Genomic DNA, 14,901 nt, shown 5'->3' with positions numbered 1-14,901 from the left:
CCCACCTCCCGGACCCCAGCAGCAGCTTCAGGGAAGACGCCCCCCCCCCCCCCGTCCCGGGGGAAGAAGGAGAAGCCCCCTGCCCGCCGCCGCTCGCCAACTCGTTTCTCCCCAGAAGCCAAAGCTTCAAGGCCGTGCCGGTGCCGCCCGCCCCGCGGAGGAATGAGAACGGACTCGGGGAGCCGGAGGGCAGCGCATCCCCAGACTCCCCTCTGGCCCGATGGACCAAATCCTTGCATTCCTTGTTGGGAGATCAAGATGGTGCCTATCTTTTTCGGACCTTCCTGGAAAGGGAAAAATGTGTGGATACCTTAGACTTCTGGTTTGCCTGCAATGGCTTCAGGCAGATGGACCTTAAGGATACCAAAACTTTAAGAGTAGCCAAAGCTATATACAAAAGGTACATCGAGAACAACAGCATCGTCTCCAAGCAGCTCAAGCCTGCTACCAAGACCTACATAAGGGATAGCATCAAGAAGCAGCAGATAGATTCGATCATGTTTGATCAGGCGCAGACTGAGATTCAGACTGTGATGGAGGAAAATGCTTACCAGATGTTTTTAACTTCTGATATATACCTCGAATATGTAAGGAGTGGAGGAGAGAATCCTGCTTACATGAACAGCAACGGACTGGGGAGCTTAAAAGTTGTCTGTGGCTATCTCCCGACCTTGAATGAAGAAGAGGAATGGAGCTGTGCGGACTTTAAAAACAAAATCTTGCCTTCGGTAGTTGGACTATCCAGCAAGACGTTGAGGGTTACGGCAAACGTCAGAGCTACGGAAACGATCGAGAACGGATACAGGTAAGGGAACCCCTGGAAACTGTGCTTTGTTTTAACTTTGAGGACTTTGAGAGGGTTTTTTGGAAGGCTGGTGGGACGGTGTGCTGGGCAGCTAGCAGGGAGGTGAGGGGAGGCTGGGCTTCCCCTGGAGCTGGGAGCATGGGAGCTGCCCCGCACCTCCAGACACTGGAATTTGGGGGGTCTTGTCTGGGTTTGGGGTGCTTTTTCCCCCCTCTGTACGGAGGAAAACAAGGTATTGTGCTCGTAAGTCCTGTTGGCTCTTTCAGTTCTCTTCTAGATCAAAAACTTCATGGCAACTATGTCCTCCGGACATATGTTAATTGTTGGTTCAACTTTCAAACCTATTAAGAGCAGTAGTAGAGTGGATCATAGAGACGCATGAATAATGTAACCTACTAGTTCCCCAACTCCACCATCAACCAGTGTTTAACTATGTTGGTTATGTGGGAAGCAATTGTGCGGTTGTGGAGGAGGAAACGTATGCACTTACTACATCAAACTCTGCAACTTACCCCAAATCTGCTTTTATTTTGACCGTGTGTGTGTACAGCCTCTCCCCATCGCGTTGGGTGTTGGTATCATGTCAGAGCCATTTAGGATGGCTTTGAGCCAATGCATACAGGAGGATACTTCAAATTGAGTGTTTAAGGTAATAGAGACGTTCCAGGTATAGGGTAGTAGTAGGTCTTTGGTGCTCTCCTGTAGATCTTTGTTGCTCTCCTGTTGGCCGTGTGCTCAAAGTTAAACTTATTAAACCGTGGTTGCATCTATTGGCAGCTTGTGAGGGTGTGGGGAGTGTTGTGTGGTGGCAGGGTCTTCTTGGATTGGGGTGCATCGGCATTGGCGAACCCTTCTCTTTTGTTGAAAACGTTGGTGGCAGAGCGGTGTGAGGGTGCAGAAAGTAAGAGCCATCTCGAAGTGAAGGCGGGGGGGATGGGAAAGAGAGTCTCGGATGAGCAAATGATGAGTTGTATAATCCTCTGAAAATGTATTCTTTCCTCTCCCCACCCTTGCCATAAATGTGGATTGTTGAATCGGGGCTGAGAGGAGAGGGCTCTGCTGGCAGATGGGCGCTCTCCTCTGCTGGCCCAGGAGGTTGGGGTTTGGTATGGTGAGTGTTTGACATCTCGTTTACAGGAATTTTGAGAGTGTGTCTGTGATTCACGGACATCAAAGGGCACCGGGCTTCTCCTGGGGAGGCTTTGCTGGAGCACGTCCTCCTCTCCTGCCCTGCGGAGAACTTCCAGCTGTGCCGGGCTTCCCGGTACGGGGAGCTGGGAGGGTGCTCTTGCCCGCGAGGGTGCTGTGGAGCCAGAGACCTCTTTGGTCCTCTCCCTCTCCTGGAGGGGTGATGGGTGTGGGTGCAGACAGGAGGGATGCGCTTCGTCCCGGCGTGGCCTGTGGACCTCTCCCGCTGGGGGCTGCGTTGGGGGGACACTGGCTGGCAGCTGGTCTGTGGAGGACTTGGGCTTTGGGATCCTCCTCTTGTGCCTGAACGTTACTGTCTGAGCATCTGCTGTTCCGCAGAACCTGGTTTGAACTGCTGCCCTTCGCTTGCTTTCCAGGAGGGGGATGTTTGATGCTTTTATCTCTCAGCCTTTGTTGGTATTCAGTGCTGGAAGGGCTTGGCTGTAATGTTCTACCAGAGCTGCAGGCCCTGCAGAAAACCCACATGTGCCTTGTCCAGGAGAGCTCTCGCAGAACAGTGGCTGCTTGCCTGATTAGTGCTGGGTTTTTTTTTCCTTTTCTTTTCTTTTTTTTTTTTTTCTTTTCTTTTTTGTCCAGGGATTAATGCAGCTTGCTCCTCACATGTCAGATCTGCCCTCCTAGGACATTAGGTGGTGCATTTTGCTTTGATCACCTTCTGTTGAATTTCTAGGAGCTTTTGCTCTCCATGGGGCCAAGAGATCTCAATGCAAAGAGAGGGAGGTCAAGCTGAGATGCGTCTCAGTTCCTCCCCGAGCTATCCATTTGTGAAGCCACTTGTGCGTGCATGTGCTAGAAGCTGATGAGCATATGGATGGGTTATCTCTCATCGCTCGGCATTTAGGATTACGTTTAGGATTGGAGCTTGAAGCTTGCACAAAGTCTTTCCTGGTGACCGGCCAAACCACACCTCCCTCCTCGTGTGTGTGGTGGAATTAAAGCACTTCTGCTCGGTGCGTTCTGGTTTTGAAGCGCTGCGCAGGCTCTCGCCGCTCACTCCAGTGGGTTTCCATGGGATTATGCCAGCGAAAGCCGGGAGCGCTGGGCTGAGCGCACCTGACAGCAGGAGTCTCAGGCCAGCCCAGTATGCGGATGGGAGACCACCTGGAAGTCCCAGGGCACGGAGTCACGGCCAAAAACACGGGAGACCACAGAAACTGTACAAGTTGAAAGACTTTGTTTGGCCCCAGCATCAGTGGTGGACGCGGGCAGGAGAAGTCAAGTGAAAACGCAGTGCGTGCGCCTGGCTGCGAAAGGGGTGTATGCGTGCAAACTGCTGGCTGGAGCCCCAAAACAGGGCATGTTTGAACTGTAGAACCTCCCTCTCGTCCTTCAAAGCGGTTCCCCTCCCCGGTAGGTTGTGGTGTGGTTAAAAGTGGCCTCCCCGCGCTGCGCCGGACCTGGCCCCATGCTCCAGGAATTCCAGCTATTATTTATAAGCGCTTCTAAATTTATCACGCACGACTTTGTGTACACAGAGAGGGCTTCTTCCTTTGCAGCGCCGCTGGGTAACGTGGTTTTGTTCGGGCCAAGGTGGACTCATCTGCCTCCCATTAAGCTCTAACATCAGCGGGACTGGGGCTTGCAGATGGCCTTCTGCCGGCTCCCAGTGCTTCCTGGCCTTTGAAAGGACCCGCCGGTGGAGCTCCTTGTGTGTGAAGTTATTGGAACCAAGTTTGGCTTCAATTATCAAAGTAAATGATGCCATTGTAAAGCTATGCTCCAAGCAGTGTTCTACAATTAGAGCATGGAAGCACTGATTAACATAGTTTTGTCAAAATATACTTCTTTTTTTTTTCCTCCTCAGGTTTGTGCATGCTTTTTTTTTTTTTTCTCCTTTTTTTTTGTCTTTAAACCCATGATTACCCAGTGATGTTTGTCCCAAGGAAATACTTAATGAGATTCAGTTTTGCCTCAAAATGCTCCTTGTAGATTTCCTTCTGTCTCTGTATCAATCTGTGGTTTGAACTGCCAGAGTGCTTTTTATTTCTAAGAAACAGAGTTTGACAATAAAATAAAAAAAAAAAACCAAAACAAAAAAACCCAACAAAACAACCCTACACTCTGAAATAGCACCCTCATAACAGGGGATACAACCAAGAGCCCCTGAAATTTTCATGGCATTATAATACCTCTGATATGCCCATCGCCTAACATAGCGTGTAGAGAGTTACACGCTGTGTGTCATCGCATCAAGATAAGAATAGGCTGAGAAACATCAGACATTCTCCTTGAAGCTCCAGAGCAACTGCTACCTGACAGCTGAAAACACTTTGCATATTGAGTTTGGAGCTGGGGTGTGTGTTTGTGTGTGTGCAGCATCTGCGGCGGGAGACCACCGCTCTCCACTGGAATTTAAAACCCTCCCAGGCAACTTGATGCATCTGGGTGCAATTACTGTAGTAAGGTGGTCAAATTAAAAAAAAAAAAAAAAAATTAAACACGGCAAAACAGCCCCCATTGGTTTTCTTAAAGGATGTAGGGATTTTTGTGGGGCAGCATGTTGGAGGTGGAGTTGGGGCGCTGGCTTTAAAAATACATGAACTTTGAGGATTTGGGTTTTTTTTTGTCTGTGAGGTGTTGGTAGGTGAGTCGGTGCTGCGGTCCAGTACTGATGGGAAGATGAGTTAGTTCTGGCCACTTTCTCTAATTATATCTTTCCAAAGGCTGTGTTTGGACACACCTCCTCTCCCTGTGCTGTGTTCATACGGACCCGCTGCCGCCACCCCCACCCTGGCCTCTCCAGCAGTCATGTCTGCTGGAAGAACATGGCACATCAGCCCTCCTGGGTGCCACCAGGGGTGACATGGCCACCTCCCAGCCAAGTGGTGGTCCTGTGCCGGGGAGCAGCCTGCACTCCTGAGCCGTGTGGTCCTCTCGGATGCGCTCTCAAGACCCGAGATGGTTTCAAATCAGATAGTTGTAAGAGCTGCGTCCCTTATGCGGTTGACCCAAAAGCCCACCAAGGATCTAGAAAGGGTCACTTGGACTGCACATCCCCCCAAATCAGAGTAGGAGACTACATGGTCTTTAGAGGAACTTTTTTGTAGTAGTAGTCGGATAACTTAGCTTTCACCCACATGTGGAATTAATTTATCTTTGAATATTTAACTTCTTTCCTGTGGCATTCCTTACTATCTCTTTTTTTTTTTTTTTTTTCCTTCTCCCTTCTTCCCAGATATATATTTTTTAACATCTTGATCTCCCCATCAGAAGTGCCGTGGCCTCCTTCGGAAAGGAATGCAGCCCCGGCTGGGCTGAATACCTGCCTGCTGCCAGCCCCAGCCCCGCGCTGCTCATACCAGAGAGGCCCATCTTCCCCGCCATCCCCTCCTGCGTTTTTTTTTTTTTTTCCCAACTTTTTCAAACTTTTTTTTTTTAAAACTTAAGCCTTTGTGGAGGCTCCTGGTTTTGGGGCTGGCGGAGCAGGACCGCGTGGGGTGCCTGGGTGGCCGTGAGGGATGGAGAGCGGGGCAGTGGGAGGACATTGCTGCTCACTTAAACCCAGCTGGTCCCCTCCGACCCCCCAGGGGGGGCAGGGAGGTGGAAAGCCCATTAAAAAAAACCTGCCGAGCCTGCTGGCACATTCCTTAGGCCCCCAAGTCCTGGGTAAGTGGCCCTAATTATTAAAATCAGCAGTCCTTATCAGATGACAAGGCCTTTTGCTTTGATATACAAAGGCAGAAGCTTAACAACCCCATCTTCCCCTGGAAGAGGAACAAAATGTGCACCTTAACACTCAGCTTTCAAGCCTCCCCGCATAATCCCCTTATCGCCTGCCCAAGATATGTATATTGATCCCGGCTGGGAAGTTGGAGTAATGGGAGGTGTCGGGCAGGGGGACGCCCAGGTCCCCCCCATGCGGTGACCCTACCATCGTGACCCCGCCATGCTCCGTCACAGCTCGTGTCACTGCCCATGAATTTTTCATGCGTCCGCTCTTGGGTACTCAACTCGAGCATCCAGGCTGGGCTCTGGGTTTGCTTCTCCAAGTGAAGCCAGAGTTGGTGGCATCAGTAACCATCACGCCCATTAGTATGACCTGCTGCTGCTGTCCCCGCCTCCCCCATCCTCCTCTTCCCCACCCAGCTGCACCCAAAAGTTGAACAAGTGGTCGGTTCTCCTAAAAACTGGGCCTTTATATTGCGTGTTTTTATAATGCCAGGAAGATGGCACCCACCTTTGGGAGGCCAAGCCTGAGACAGCAGATTCCAGCCCTGTCCATGCCTCCTCTGACGCGTGGTGGTCCTGCTCCAGTAGTTTCGGGCAGTTCTCTTGTTTCAGGCAACACAGATATGTATCTTATATTCCCAAAGGGGCCCTAACTCCTGTCTTCAGAGTGGACTTAAGCATTTATTAGCTGGTGCCTCAATGGCTTTCAGTGGCACTTGAGCTCTGAACTTCTTCATCTTTTGCCTGCTGATGCCAACAGCAAACCTCCCACTCAACTCAGCAGTGCAGCGTCAAGCTTTAAGGACCAAGTTTTTGAAGGTATCAGAGCACCTAGAGGTGCTTCACAGGATTTTCTAAAGTGTGCTTCTAGTGTCAAAAGCAACATCTTCAAAGTTGGACTTTGGGTGTGTTTAGACAGAGCGTGTCCTGGTTGCTGCTAGCCTGAGCAGTGGATGGTTTGTTGCTTCTGGAGAGGTTGAGCAGCCAGTGTGTGTGGTTCCCATAAGGAGAGGACTACCATGAAACTCGTGTGCTTTCCTGTAGCCCAAGACTGGCTGGTAACTAGATTCCTGTTTTGCTTGTCCCCAGGTCCTTCAAGAGGAATGATCCCGTTAACCCATACCATGTGAATTCTGGCTATGTTTTCGCCCCAGCAACCAGCGCGAACGATAGTGAAATATCTAGTGATGCCCTGACGGACGACTCCATGTCGATGACAGACAGCAGCGTGTAAGTACCATGTGTCAGACGGGTCCTTTTGGGATGTGCCGTCTGTGACTCAGCTGCGCCCCTGCGCCGTGGAGGCTCCCGGGAGCGATGGGTCCAGGGTCATCACCCGTCTTCTGCTTGCCGTTGGTGATGGGCTGCTGAAACTGCGGCGTGTGCCCAAACCGAGAGGTGTAGCAGGGTGATAGCCTCACTCTTGCTGCGGTCGCCAGAGGTATCGGATGGAGTAAAAGGATGAATCCCTCTATTGCCATTTTGCAACTGCAGCTGAGCAAACGTGTTTTCCCCTGTGCTGATGGTGCTGCCTGACTAACCCAAGGAGTGTATCTCCCCGAGCCTTTGTCTTAAGGCCAGGCTTCCTTAACTAGTTATCAGTCATCAAAGAGGAGGAGATTACTTCCTGTAGGAAGTACTTTCTGTTATTAAGGTTTGTCATTAATGTCAGAATATACATTAATAGGGCCAGTGACCTGAAGGGGCAAATAGCTGCTCATCTAGTGCGGCTGGGGCAGTCTTCAAAGAGCCATTTGAATGGAGCTGCACGGATCAGGTCTGGGTGTTTCAGGAGCGTAGAGATGAGGGATGATGCTGTGGCCCAGCCCAGGAGTTGCAGGATCTGTCTTTTCCTCCTGACTCTGCTGAGAAGTGTGCAACCAGGAGCAAGTCCTTTCACCATCCTCGGTTTGCTTTCCCCAGCAGGAGAGAAATGGTGCTTTTGTGTCCATAGAGGAGACAGTAAGACTCACTTAGTGCTCTTAAGGACCATTTTCTTCAGCTGGGCAGAAGGCAGATGTTGCCGTTTGTGTTTCATGATCCTCACTTAAGCACAAGTGCTCTAGAAAAACCCACCTGTAAACAGTGCGCTTTGTTCCTGCTCTTCATCTCAGAGGTGAAACTTCTCCACTTCTCTGTCAGATGTGTCGGGTGATTACTGTGTACCCCTCAGAGAGGTTTGCATGCTGGGTTTTTAAAGTCCACAGTGCTGGGTGGTGCACTACGGAAAACAGGATTTACCAAAAATCCTTGATGTGTAAACAAAAGCTTTTTTTTTTTTTTTTTTAATGCACATGTGTGTTTTGAACTGATATTATGGAAAAAAATAGTTTGTTGTCCCACCAGATTCCCTTATTGAACAATATTGGCATTAAATAAAAGAGCTGAATCATAGGGTGACTTCTTTATTTCTTCTTACTGGCTCTGGTTGTATGTGATCATGTGTCAACAGAGCATTCATTGGGTTAGTCATTTCTGGACCAGTGTAGGGTCACTTGGGATTCACAGGGCTAGGATTATACCCTCTCTTCACAGCAATGCCAATTGTAGGCCTTATACAGATGAGAGCACTGAGTGAGAAATAAAGTGCATGGTGGATGAAAGGCTTAACTGAATCGCTTTCAGCCCATTGTTAGTCCAGGGGAGCTTAGCGGGGATGAGAGGGCAGCAGCCCGCTTTGAAATTTGCTTGAACAAGTGAATAGGAGCTCCCCATAAAGCAGCGCGTGAAAGGAGCCTGCCTGTTTTTTCCTGCCGTAACAATAGCCCGCGCAGGCTGGGAGAGTTTGGGGAAGCTTGGCTGATTAAACTGCCCGCAGCTCCAGGTTGGGGGGCGGCGGGGAGGACTTTGGGGGAGGCAGGGCGGGGGGAGAGCAGCGGGATGGCGGAGGTTGGAGGAATATCTCCGGCTGCAGAACCGGTCCCCCGGGCATCCCCGGAGCCACGCTCCGTCCGCGGGGCCGGGAACAGGCGGGATGTTGGGGTGGTTTTGGGAGAGGTAAATTGGCAGTTTTGGAGGCTGGGCTTAAGTTAAGTTAAAGTTAAGGCTGATGTAAAACTTCCTTCGCAGAGGCGGAGGGCTGCTGCCAAGATTGCAGTAAAAAATTTGGGGTTTGGTTGGGTTTTTTTTTTGGCCTTTCCTGGTACCTGGCTCTGCTGGTTGCTGAAGATGCTGTGAAGGTGTTCGGGGCACAAACCCACTGTCCTTCCACAGGCTGAGCCCCAGTGCTTGTCTGCCCGCAAGGTTTTACCCCCTCTTTAACAGAGGACCCGGGTTTATTCTGTTTCGTCAGTGTGAATGCAAATGAGTTCTTTTGGCTTATATTGGTATCAACTGAAGAGGAAAAACTTGTTCTGGAAAAGTCTGTCAGACATAGCAGTAAAGTGAGGGTTGGTGTTTTTTTTTTTAAATAAATCTAAATCTGAACTGTGCTGGAATTAGGAGAGGTCTCCAAATAATGCCCAATCTGCCTTTTTTTTTTTTTTTTTTTTATTATAGATGCCAGGGATCAGTCTGTATGTATAGATTTTGTAATAGCCACAAAGCATCATGCAAATTTACATTTCCATTTCTTGATTGGGGGGGGGGGGGGGGGGGGGAAAGGGGATTTTTTTTTTTTATTTGCTTATATCTTATTTATGGATTTACTTTGGACACAGGGGAATGCTGCTGAGCAAACTTCAAATATTACCTTATCTTACAAACCAGGCTTTTGATGTTGGCAAGATCAGAGGCTTGTTTCAGAGCCGTTGCCAAATGAAGATGGGAGTGAATGCATATGCGCATGAGTCTGATATTTCAAAGCAGCAGTAAAACTACATTCAGGTTAGGTCAGGCACATCTGAGTCAAAAGGCTAAGATAATTGGCTCAGCTTAAATGGCAGCTGACTGGGTAGAAGACTTCAAACTAGTGTTTCCCCCAGAAACAGATTGGCTTAGCCCCAGCCTGGTTAGCTGAAATGTTTATAATTAAACTCTACTATTTAGTGCCTAAACTCCGTAGCTCTTCAGCCCGCAGCTTTTAGTAGCCAAGAAAGTGAGTGCAAATGTTTGCTGCTGGAGCAAGGGGAGAGGGGGCACCTGGAGAGCTGGGCTTAACTTCCTCCTGCCCCGAAACCTCTGGCCAAGCTCAGCCTTTTCATTTCAAAGGCACTTTCTCCTGTTGGAGGGGTCTGCTTCAGCACCAGGCTTCCCCCTGTATCTCCTGCTGTACTGACCCTGGCTCCAGCTCCGTCCCTCTGTCCCTCCTGCAGTCAGGGTTCACCCGTTGGTCCCCCCTTCAACCCTGGCATTGTCCGTTTTCCCCCTGTTTTAGTCATTTTCCACTCGTTTTAGACAGCACTCATCAAAGTGGCTGTAAAGATCCCTCCCTGTTCCCCAGGCTGATTTTCCCAAGCTGCGCCATAGCCTTCCCATCCCAGTGAAATACCATTTAAAAAAAAAAAAATATCTTTTTTTAATTCTTCATGTTGTTACAAGTTGTAAAACTCTCCTGACAAGGCAGGGCTGTAGAAGCAGGGAGCAGGAGGTCTGATCTGGGGCTCTCCGGTGTAAACGGAGGAGTTTTAGGGGGAAGGAGCAGCTTTTGTACTGACCTGAACGAGGGCAAATCTTAAGTACAGTGAGGAGCCATGCTGTTGGGTCAGCGTTGCTTTTCCTCCTCCTTTTCAAGCCACCCTGGCTGTGAATGGCGTGAGTCCCCTCTCCTTCTCCATAGCCTGTCCCAGGACTGTCCCTTTAGGCAGAGATGGTCCCCTGGAGCTGGGAGTCTGGGGACACCCTGCAAGGAGAAGTGCTCCCAGCTCGGTGGCCGCAGCAGAGGGGCTGGGGACAGCATCTTGTGCTTGTGGACCTGGAGGGAGGTGGGGAGCACAGGAGGGCTGTGGGGTTCCCTGTTGTCCCTTGGTCATGTCCATGGGTGCCTTGTGTTGAAGGCATAGACCTTCAGCTGCTTTCCTACTCTTCCCCGTCTGGCCTCTTGGACTGACGTTTATAGAGGACACCTCCTCTTTAATTGAATATGTTAACGGGATTAGTTCCGAATGTATGCATGCTTGTAACGTGCTCACGCTGGCATTTTTACTACCTTTAAAATGCCTATTTTACTTGTTATTCCCTATATTGAAGGTCTTCCCTAAGAGACCCTCATCTCAGTAAGCCTCAGTGAACAAATGCTTCTCTGAAGGTACAGATGATTTGGTTTTCACCTTAGATTTGCTTTTCCCGCGTCCTCCCCCAATGCTAAGGCATGTCATGTGCCCCCAGGCCCTGTTGCCCCATGGCTTCGTGGAGCAGAAATGCTTGGTGACCACCACCGGCTGCAGTTGGTGGCCATGACTGGCTGTGATAGCCGGTGTGTGCTGGGCCGCTTCCCCCAAAAGTGCTCCAGAGCCCTGTGTTGTGCAATAGGGACATCAGGACAATTAGCTCCTTTCACTTGTAATGTAACGCACGTTCATGGACCATGTCTAGAGGAGGTGGTGTTCATCTTGTGGCATCAAGGACTTTCTCTGCACTCCCAGCATGCTCTCTTTATTATAAAGATATTGCCAAGTTTATTAAGATGAAATTGTTCCGATCTTTCACTCCAGGCTTTGCAGCTTAATCTTGCTCATTAAAACAATTTAATGGCAACTGAATGCTTTGGCCAAGACCTTCTCAAAGGCCTGTGATAGTGTGCTGCAAACCTTGACCTTGCAATGGCATCTGATCATCCTCCTCAAGAGAAGGGACCTGGTGTCTCTGGGAAGGCCTTCCCTTGTGCCTTGTCTCTGGCAGCGCGTCCGAAACATGTCGGTGTGTGCCCACCACCACTGTGGCCATGGGAGGTGGCACGCAGGGACGCTGTGCCATGTCAGCTCCCCTGACAGCAGCATGGGGCCAGCGCTGTCTGCTCAGCCGCCGCCGCTCCTCCTTGGGCAGGAGCTATTTTCTCCTCTCAGGAGATGAGTCAGGTGTGGGGGCAGGTGGATGAAAGGGACGGGACCGGAGATCAAGGTTATTCAGCCAGTCTGAGGGAAGGGGTGGAATTAGACATTCAGGATCTCCAGGCATGCTCTTCCGGCTGTCCCCGCTGTCTGTAGAAGGCCCTTTAATCCTAACTGAGGTAATTTTTTATGTGGCCGGATGAAAACACCCCGCGTTGCCTCGAGTGGGCTGTGCAGGGGGCTGTTCCCACCAGTGCTCCTCGCCTGGTCTCTTCTCATGGCTTCCTGGCCATGAGCTGGCGTGGCCAAGGGGAGCAACGTTGTGCCCGGAGGGTATGGCCTGTCCTTTGCTGGTGCTTTGTGGTGGCCTGCCTGTGCCTGCCAGCCTCAGGGCAGGAGAAACATCCCAGATCTTAAGTAGGGCTGAAGTTAGGGAGCCGCCTTTTGGTGGTCATCCATCTTCATTCTCTTCCTTCTTGTTTCCACTGTGCCAATGCTCCATGGGGTGTTTTAGAGGTTGAGGAAGGTTGTGGTCTTAAGAGAGCGTAATTCAGTTATGAAAAAGCAACAAAAATAAAGTGCAGAAGCAGAAACCTAGCATTGGAAGGGCCTTTCACTGCCTCAGAAGTGAAGCCGAGGGGATCTTTGGGCGTCTTCCCATGCGGAGTTGCCTTCAGCTTGCTTTTCAGCTTTTGCTTAATTACTGCACATCCATGTAGGTGGTGACACAGGCACTTCCCAAGCTGCCAGATGTTTGAGGTGACATCCAGAGGGCTCAGCACCTCTAGGAACGTGGACCTGTGGCATGCCTGGGTGGTTTCAGAGGTGGTGGAGAAGTGTCTTGGTTAGGGCGTGGGGAGGGCCCTGACTGACCCTGACCTCTCATCCGTATGCAGAGATGGGATCCCCCCGTACAGAATTGGGAGCAAGAAGCAGCTCCAGCGGGAAATGCATCGGAGCGTCAAGGCCAACGGTCAAGTTTCTCTACCTCATTTTCCGGTAAGTTCAGGTGGGAGCTGCAGGGTCTGGGTTGGCCATGGGAAATGCTGGGAATGGGCACGGGTGGAGGGAAGGGACCATGGGAGCAGAGTGTTTCCATCCGTATGTGGTGCCAGAGAAGAGGTGCTGCTTGGTGTTGAGCAGGAGCCATGTGTTCTCAGCATCCTTGCAAAAACCTGCTTGTGTACAGTCACGTTGTGGTCCTTCCCTGGCAACCAGGTGCTAATTAGGGCTTTTCAATGGCACTGGAGTTGTTCTCCTGGTCTAAATCCAAGCAGTGATACCTCTATTGGGTCTAGTAAGAGCACTGGCTCTGGTCACTACCCTGACACCTCCGCCGGTGCCAAGCAGACCAAGGCTTTGCCTCATGCAGCGCTGGTGGCCTTTAAAAGCACATCGTATGTAAGCTGGTGGGAAGCAGGGTCTCCCAAAAGAGAGACATCTGCAGCAGATACGTGCCTTGCTTTGAGGGGATCTGATTTGCAGTGTTGCTGTCCTCTCAAAAATTAACTCGCTGACTTGCTAATTCAGTTGACTCGCAGACTCCCGATTCCTGCAGCGAATAAACTGTTTACACAGACAAGTATAAACTTATCTTGTCTTGAGATTAATATGCTAAAATTCCTCTTTCTGCTGTCTTAAGCAGCAAGAAATCATAGATGATATTTCTGGTGGAGGGTGGGGGTGGTTTATGTGGTTTTTCTTTTTGGTGTTTTTTTTTCCCCTTCCTCCATAAAGAAAGTTCTATAGCCTGAGCTTGTAAATTAGATTATTTTGTCCCAGGGCGTGCAAATCGACTTTCTCTGTAAGGCAGTGCTTTGATCAGGGACTGAATAGAGCCAGCTTGTGTAAGAGTGACAATTTCCAGCAGAGTGGCCTTTTTCTACCCTCACATCATTTCTGGAGCTAAGTGGTTGCCGGAGAGAGGCCCCACCTCATCTGGTGGGTAGTATGTGAAAGAGTTGGCAGTTCAGCTTTCTGCTCTTGCGGGGGGGAGAGAAAAAAAAAAGAGATGGAGAGTGGGGGCGAGGAGTGGGGTGCATGGGGGTGGCAGGAGGGAGGGCAGAGTTAGGTGGGTGGTTTCTTTTTCCTCTTTTTTTTTTTCTTTCTTCTTCTTTCCTCCTCTTTTCCTGCCATGTTTGCTTCTTTTGGCAGAAATTCGCGTTTTGCCTTTTTATATTCTGCACTTGATTTGGAGATGTTCCCTTTTTCCCTTGATAGATCTGCTTGAGGCAGCCAAGCTCAGCAGTGTAGCACCGCTAGCCTGCAGCAGCTTTCTTCATTTTCTGTACAAAGAGATGGAGGGGGGGGGAAGAGATCTAGGACACTGTTGAGACAACACTACCTCAAAGGTGCCCAGTGTGTAGCCAGGAAATAAATTACCAGCACTTCTCTGATCTGCAACCGTTTGACTTCTTTTTTTTTTTTTTTTCCCTTTTTTTTTTCTCCTTTCCCTTTTTCTCCCCCATCTTATTTTTTTTAATTTCCAACTCCTTTCTGTTTATACTCACTTTATTCCTTGAGTTAAAGTCTCTCCCTCCCACCTCAGAGGTTTTTTTTTTTTTTTTTTTTTTTTTTTTTGATGTTTGACAACAGTCTTTGAAGATTTTCTACTTCAGAGTAGCTACTGATGGGCTGGTTGTACTACAGAGAGAACAAGCGGGGTTCCTCAGAGTGCGACCAACTGCTCCTGCCGAAGGCAAACGCTGGTGGGGAGGATGTCACTCCATGAGGCCACAGCACTAGCTCATAAAAATCCAGAGCAGACCATGCCTAGTTGCGGCCGTCTTTTCATCCAAACATGGAGACACAACAAGCGTAGCGGGGCCGGCGATGCCGCTCCGGCTAAGCGCCCGTGCCCTGCGCCGCCCGCTAAACATGCCTTGTGCCTTCTGTCCCCGCTCCTTGTAGAGGACCCACCGTCTTCCCAAGGAGATGACCCCGGTGGAGCCGGCTGCCTTTGCCGCGGAGCTCATTTCCCGGTTGGAGAAGCTGAAGCAGGAGCAGGAAACCATGGACAGTCTGGAGGAGAGGCTGCAGCAAATCAAGGAGGTAGGAGGATTAACCCTGCCGGGGCCGGGCAGAGCTCGCTGCTTGCCGCCTGGCTGGGGGGGTGGTGGGAAGGGGCCGTATCCTGCCCATGGGGAGGAACGCGTTTCGATCGCACTGCGGTTTGCGAGCCCGTGGAGGGGGGGGGTGGGATGTCCTCGCCAGCTCCCCGTCCTCTTGCATTCATTTCTCGCCATCGCTTGGCTGGCAGGACGAGGAGAAGGAGGGGGCCGAGCTGCCCGC

The 14,901-nt window shown here is 50.4% G+C and overlaps 1 protein-coding gene across 1 annotated transcript in view; it reads left to right on the top strand.

Annotated features, from left to right (window-relative positions):
* Positions 1-14,901, top strand: part of AXIN2 (axin 2) — a 25,718-nt gene that overhangs the window by 3,127 nt on the left and 7,690 nt on the right. The window contains exons 2-5 of the mRNA XM_009894800.1: positions 7-805; positions 6,773-6,913; positions 12,507-12,609; positions 14,521-14,839. Of these exons, the coding sequence (XP_009893102.1) occupies positions 7-805; positions 6,773-6,913; positions 12,507-12,609; positions 14,521-14,839 (1,362 nt within the window). The remainder of the gene's footprint in view (positions 1-6; positions 806-6,772; positions 6,914-12,506; positions 12,610-14,520; positions 14,840-14,901) is intronic.

The sequence above is a fragment of the Charadrius vociferus genome, unplaced genomic scaffold, assembly GCF_000708025.1.
Source record: "Charadrius vociferus isolate BGI_N301 unplaced genomic scaffold, ASM70802v2 scaffold321, whole genome shotgun sequence".
Lineage (NCBI taxonomy): Eukaryota > Metazoa > Chordata > Aves > Charadriiformes > Charadriidae > Charadrius > Charadrius vociferus.
This window is presented reverse-complemented; position numbering and strand designations above follow the sequence as displayed.